This window comes from Chelonus insularis, unplaced genomic scaffold (genome assembly GCF_013357705.1).
Source record: "Chelonus insularis isolate UGA/USDA-ARS -01 unplaced genomic scaffold, ASM1335770v1 contig_150_pilon, whole genome shotgun sequence".
NCBI lineage: Eukaryota > Metazoa > Arthropoda > Insecta > Hymenoptera > Braconidae > Chelonus > Chelonus insularis.
The window spans coordinates 1,005,379-1,012,365 of record NW_023276392.1 but is presented as its reverse complement, the minus strand read 5'-3'; the positions used below and the strand labels follow the sequence as shown (position 1 = coordinate 1,012,365).

The following is a 6,987-nucleotide window of genomic DNA, read 5'->3' as shown; positions in this document are numbered from 1 at the left end:
GTACTTGAAGATGATGTTTTTGTTGTTTTTGACTTATTTGAACGCGAGATGATCGAACGAGCATCAAGATGCTGCATTAGCGATACTCTCACCATCACCGCAAAGTGGGTCTCACTGACTCAAAGTTCGGCTGGGTAGAGTCAAGCACAAAAGCACACATTCGATCGATGCTACACCAACGTCCGGATAAGCTCTCACTGACTCTCCTATCCTCCTGTTACAGTTTGTTCAACGAATTTGAAGCTGCGAGAACTGGACTAGGAATTAGGATGAACAAACCGAAATGTACAAAGATTTTTTAAAATGCTTCCTCTACGACAGTCGTGCTTATCTGGTTGTCTTTTTGGTAGTTTTGCGTTATTTGGAAAGCATCCAAATAAATTCTGGCCTCGCGCCTAGAGAAGAAGATATTGCCGGGCTCGGGGACTCCGCCCCTGCTGTGAGAGAGCAAGGTAGGATTCAACGAGAAGCGCAGACGCACTCCTACACATCTCGGATGCTGTCTCGCGGTCCTATTAGTGAGATATTTTCCAAAGCCCACGTGCCAGTCTCAATATCGATTTATTTTTCTCAACTATTAATTCAAGCGGACACGTATGTTGACCCTACTAATTATTCATTACTTTTCAATCGAAACTACTCCCAAGATCATTTCATCTTCAATGAAAATGTAAATGATGATGGAATATTGAAGTAAGCATTTGATTTTGACTTTGCACTCATGTTTAAATTCAGATTGCAGTGATCGCGCGAAAAATTGTCCAATTGCAATTGTTTATTCTATTTTAACCTTGGCCAAAATCTTTTATTGGTTTATCAATGCGCGTGCTCATATCAAGAATGGTAGAAAAAAATTCTAATAATCCTGAATGGAATTAAAATATTTTTGAATAATGCATTTTTTGAGCTGAAAAAGTTTATAAATTATGGTAGAAATATGGTCATAAGAATTTTAAACTTTCAAGCATTTTGGATTTTTAATTTTGATCTGATTTTTTTTAATTTCAAATTATTACCAGTGACATTGCAGTTTAAATTTAAATAGTATTTACCTGATAATCTTGTACAATTAACAAATCATAATGATGAATTAAATGATTTGAAAAAGCAATGAATTTATGCAAATGATAGTTTATTATTTGGACCATGTTATCACATTTCTATTTGTTTTTGAATATCCTATAGAATGAATTTTTAAGTATAGTTCATTAAATTCCTCTCATCATCCAGAAAAAGGCGCGAAAACGCACATGTTGAGTCTGGATCAGTAGTGTTTGTTTTCGTCATCATAAGTAAAAATGTCACTGCGGTTGCATATAAAAAAAGAGCATATTGAAGGTGAAAAAAATAGTACTGTTCATTCAATACCTTGTAAAATACACAGCAATGGACCAGCAAATGTCTCCACGTATTTTACACCTTATATTCGTCCAACTGTTAATGATCGTAAGTTTTATAGGTTAATCAAAGCTTATAGTGATTTATAGATTTATTTTTTATTATCCAAATCATGATGACATCGATATTTATTATTATTATAATAATTATTATGTTGTAGATTTTGATGCATCATTCAGAGGCTATCCATTACATGGCAAGATGATAAAAGTTCCCAAAGGTTATAAGGGGATTGTCCTTTATGAGCGAAAAAAACCTATTAATCCTGAAAGTCGACGTAATTTGAACTCGACGGAATCATTTACAGAGTTTACTTTCTGGAATTACGACAAATTGCCAACTAAAAATGATCCTTTTGAAGCATCACTGGACTGGATAGATATCGCTGAAGCAGTAAATAAATTAATTCTAATTTTATTTATAGTTCTACCAGAGGGGAATATGTGAGATAATTTTATTCAAAAAATTTCAAAACTTTAGTTTAAACTATTCTAAAGGCAGTTATAATAAAATTATTTTGAATTAATTAAATTTCCCTCTGAGTTACTATGAATAACATATCCAATTTAAATAGAATAAATAAAAATGTATTCAATAACATTTCAGCTTCACTCACCAATAGAAGACAGCATAAGTACAAAAGAAGAATAGCAGAAGATAAGATAACTACGTTGAATTAAATTCATCATAGCCTTGCCAAATGGACAATAAACACTGTAATATTATTTAATAATTTTAAAATTAACTATGGTGACGATCACTGGTATGTTGATATTTTTTAACAGTTAGTATAATGTTGATGATTCAAAATCATTTAGATGATGTTTTAAATGAAAAAAATTATTAGTAAGATGATGCTTTTTATTAAATATTTTTAATTAATAATAGCTATAAGCTACAGTGATAATATTTTATTTATCGTAAATACTGATACATACTTTTTCTCTCATGGCAAAATTAATCTATTTGCAATAATTTGAGGGATTTTGGGATGGCATTTGTCGCATATTAATACTAGATATAGATCTCTATGCTATATTTCATCATTAGACACTATTAACCGAATTTTATAAAAGATCTTAAGCGATTTTACTGTTAAATCTATCGAACCACTTTTGCACCTTCATTTCAGCCATACAGTAAATCAAATTAGGCCTGAATATTTATCTACAAAGTTATTCTTCTAATTATAATTTTTATCACTATTATTTTTATGAATTAATATTTATTATAAACTAATTGTCGTTCACTTTTTATCCATATAAGATTATAAAATTTGTACAAAAGTATTTTTTGCAAAAATTAAAATTGTCAACTTCAAGATGAGATCAAAAATAGTACAAAGTAAAATAGATTAAAAATAAAAATAATTTTAACAATTAAATGTCAATTTAACAATTTATATTAGTATATCAAACCTTGCACTGTTATCTTACTATAGAATAAAGTCTTTTATAAAGTTTTTGAAGTGCGCGTTAATAACGTGTGTATCAAGAAAATACAATTTTTTTATAAATAAATTCTCGATTATAAATAATTATTGGATATCAGTTCAAGCAATATATGGAGTATAAATTTTCTTTGAATATTCAATAAGTAATTTTTTATGATCATAATGTAATAATTATGATATAATATATTAATAATTTTGACTAGAAATTATTGATCTAATTGTTCATACCTTTTTTATCATTTAAACCTGAAGACGCCATGATTAAGATAAAAATAAAAATATTTACATGAAATGTGTAAATTCTACATATCTAGTGTCAAAATATTTTTTTCTTCGATCTATTTAAATTCGAAAATGTTTTCTTCGTTTTACGATACCGATTTCTCCAAATTTCAAATCACATAATGTCATTATTATAAGTTTAATATCTACTTTATAATTATTCTTTAATACTTGTTAAATATTTTTAAAAGCTGTCATTAAAAGAAAAAATTCTACTTAATAATAAAACATAGACGGTTAATTATCTATGACATTTAAAAAATATTCTGACCTAATTGATGAAAGAACTTGGTGAAAAAATTTTTGATTCATATAAATCATGAATAAATAAATAAATAATTAAAATACATCGAAATATCTTGAAAATTCCATCAAAGAAATTATGAAAAATTACTGAGTTCTAAGGATGGGTCTTGATGATACTTAGATTGCTCTTGTTGTTGTTTAATAAAAGCACTCAGACGATTGAGTAAAAATTGTTTATCATGTCCTTCTAATACTAATTGATTCTTTAATACCACGACCATTTGTTTATTGGCAATAGCAACTGCGTAATAGTAGTATATCAATAATGACAGCATAATAAATGCAGGAATTCCAAAACCAGCAGTACCACAGAAAAATAGTGCGGTTTGAATCCATGTTGGAAATTTAGAAAATGTCTCAATAATAAGAGTCCATACAGTATCGAGGCCTCTAAATGGTCCACAAGACTTTGAAGGTTGAATTTCTGCAATAGTATAGCCTACAGGGATCACAGCTAAAATAAAAGATATTAATAAGATAAACATAAATAAAGAATTAGAACGACTTGCTCGGTAAACATGGCTTGAAGGTGTGCTATTGACTAGGCAAGCGAATTTTTTAATATAAAATAAGAAGAAACAGCCAACAGCTGATATTAATGGCAAGAATGGTACAAAAAAGGTTCCAAGCCAACAAATTGTTTGTGAATAAACAATGTCCAAAATATGTCGAGGTAAGTCAAACTCTTGTTCACCAATAAATCGTAAAAATTTATTCTCACTATGACGAGCAATAAGTGAACGAGGGAAGTTAATGAAGAAAGTCACAAAAAACTGAGTCAAAAAGTCAGTTATATATAATTTAAAAAATTGTTGGCCAACAAATGTCTCCCAGCATAATAGCCAGTGAGGTTGATTTGTACATTTATCATCATGTACTTTATCTACGATGATTTGATATAAACTTGAAAGTAGCACTCCCAATGATGCTAGTCTTAAAAAGACAATTCTCAAAAGGGTCAAACGTACTACAAATAATGGACTATAGTGTTCACATGCTACGAGATATCGGAATATAAAGGGAACGATTACATTGAGACCTACAATACAAATATACGGCAGAAATTCATAGAATAGTTGAGTTATTTTTTCAAAAGATATGTAACTCGAATCCGACGATTGTACGATCACGGCAGTGTTGACTTTGTCAAATGAGATGTCAATTATATAGTATATAAAAACTCCACATGAACTTAAAACTAATATAACTAATACATTTATAAAAAGTCGGATAAAAAACAATTTGATCCTCTCTTCTCGGGTACGGTTCTGACGTTCTTCTTCGAGCTTTTCTGCTTCGAGAAAAGCTTTGATCTCAGTATACAATGCTTTGTGTTTAATACTTGCTGATTTTTCATTTTGTATACAAAAGTCCCAGCCTCCAAAAATTAAATTGCAGTATTGGTAAAACTGTCCTTCACCTTCCACGACACGTTCTTTGAAGCCTTTTGCTGCTGATCTGACAATCGCCACCAAACTGATAAGAAAGAAGGCAATTGTTGTAAGAATATAGGCAAGAGGTAAATTGTAGTACGTTCCTTCACCATCAGTTCCGTAAATTTCATTAGAATAAGCTCCGTAAAATAACAATGTACGTTCTAAAAAACCTCTCATCTCCATTATACCAAATATACTGTTAGTAATTTCTGATGAATTCCAATAAATTTCTGAGCAACATGAAACGCTAAAAGTCTCATTTCCGGCACACGGTTCTGGTTGGTTGACTAACATCACCGACGGTAAAATGATTAATGAAAATAGAAACATGAAGAGGAATAAATTCAGGAACATTAGCCATTTGATGAATAAAAAATAAGCTACTATTCCCATTCCAAAGTTTCCTCCAATTTTCTTCAGACTGGTACTCCAAAGTTCCATCTTGGCATAAGTTTCTTTCATTCGTATGCTGAATTCTTGCCAGGCTTTTCTGCGTTGCCATTTAAACTGTTCAAATCCTTGCAATCGTAATTTTGTGGCGCTCTAAAAAATATTCAAAATTCATTTACTAATTTAAACATTTATTGAGGATAAATATTTTACTGAGTTAAAAAAATTTTAAACGAAGCATTAATTAATCAGCTAATTTTATTACTTAAGAAACTCAGTGATTTATGTTTGTTATAGAGAAATATTCTAATGCTAATTAATGAACTAAATAATTTAATATAATGAACTTTAACTTGATAAAAACTTGAAAAAATGTGGTCTGTATTTTTCCAAAGTTATTTATGAATTTTTCAGAGTGAGAAATTCAATATTTTTCCGTATCAAAGAAGTATCCTATAAATACCTGTAATTGTCTTTTCAATTGTATCTTTTGCGCCATACACACAGGCATTGCTTTGATCTGCATTATTTCCTCCCAAGTTCTCTCTTCATTCGATAAATTTTCCGATAAATCCGGTAACATTGATACAGCTGTGTCTGGAATATTAGTAGACATTCTTCGAGCTGTGCTAGCACCTCGTGATCGCGTGCTTGTTCGTCGTTTTAATGTCGTTCTTGGCTCATTTCTAATTCGTTTTGCTGTAGCTGAAATTCAAATTCAATTGGTTTATTAACTCTTCACTTAGACATAACAAAAAATTGCATTTAAAACTAGTTCAACACGTGAATGTTATTGATAAAACCTAATTAGAAGTTAATTACTAAGGTTTTCTAGAGCTGTTGATTGAATAATCAATAAATTAATCAATATTGAATTTTAAAATATAATAAAAATAGTAATACAACTTACCAACACGAGATTTTTTGCTAGGAAGTAAAGTAGCAATGTGAGAAGGGTCTCGTTGAAGTGCTTGTTGTAAATCAGCTTCAATAGCAGCAGGATAACGTTCTTGATAGAATTCAGCACCAGCTTCTTCCCACCCGTGACCCTTATCTCCACCACGTTTTTTTCTTTCGCCTCCCGACATCGTGCTGCTTCTTTATCTAATTAACCACTTAAAGTCCAATGATTCAACCAATAACTTAAATGAATATTCTGATGAATAAAAAATAGTTATGCTCCGAATCTTCAGTCCACAATCTTCAGCTGTAAGAATGTCACCAAATTTGATGTTTACACAAGTGTCTAAAAGTTTGTATATAAATTGCATACGTTATGACATTTAGTTTTACTAAGATAACACGTCAACCTTATCAAGTGATTGTAAGAATTAATTGTAATCCGTTGAGTCATGATTCCAAGTGTACACATGCAATTCTTGAAAATAAACTTGCAGAAATGAAGAGATTCAGTTAAAATAACTCAGTACTAGCCCTTTTAATAGAACAAAAATAAGAAACAAAATTTAAATCGCTATGATGGCAGACGTGTCGTTGAGCTCTACTGCTTATTTACTGTCAAAAATATCATTCCCACGTGCAGTCTGGATTGGAGTTAAAATTAGATGGAATTTACATTTTTACGGTTGCTTTTACTTTTGTTCTTTTACCGGACACAAAACTAACTGAGATAAATGGCTGATCGCCATTTAATGCACGAATACGTCAGAATCAAAGAGAAACAAGCCACAAAGTATACATGTAGAATAAAATTATCTATAG

At 30.4% G+C, this 6,987-nt stretch overlaps 2 protein-coding genes across 4 annotated transcripts; one reads left to right on the top strand and one right to left on the bottom strand.

The window, feature by feature from the left end:
- Nucleotides 1-425: 425 nt before the first annotated feature.
- LOC118063940 (ribonuclease H2 subunit C) lies at nt 426-2,225 on the top strand. 2 transcript variants are annotated; one of them, XM_035078229.1, is made up of 4 exons: nt 426-452; nt 1,231-1,446; nt 1,559-1,791; nt 2,005-2,225. In XM_035078229.1, exons 2-4 carry the CDS (start codon nt 1,299-1,301, stop codon nt 2,047-2,049), a joined length of 426 nt encoding a protein of 141 aa, XP_034934120.1. In that variant the 5' UTR covers nt 426-452; nt 1,231-1,298; the 3' UTR covers nt 2,050-2,225. The 2 variants fall into 2 exon arrangements, with proteins under 2 accessions (XP_034934120.1, XP_034934121.1); XM_035078230.1 differs by lacking the exon at nt 426-452 and having other exon boundaries at nt 1,216-1,446.
- A 69-nt stretch (nt 2,226-2,294) lies between these two features.
- Nucleotides 2,295-6,964, bottom strand: LOC118063936 (transmembrane channel-like protein 7). Of its 2 annotated transcripts, XM_035078219.1 has the most exons (4): nt 6,576-6,964; nt 6,176-6,472; nt 5,729-5,970; nt 2,295-5,418 (listed from the first exon to the last, which is right to left on the bottom strand). In XM_035078219.1, the coding sequence occupies exons 2-4, from the start codon at nt 6,351-6,353 to the stop codon at nt 3,514-3,516; spliced, it is 2,325 nt and encodes a 774-aa protein (XP_034934110.1). In that variant the 5' UTR covers nt 6,354-6,472; nt 6,576-6,964; the 3' UTR covers nt 2,295-3,513. The 2 variants fall into 2 exon arrangements, with proteins under 2 accessions (XP_034934110.1, XP_034934109.1); XM_035078218.1 differs by having other exon boundaries at nt 6,176-6,964.
- Nucleotides 6,965-6,987: the final 23 nt, after the last annotated feature.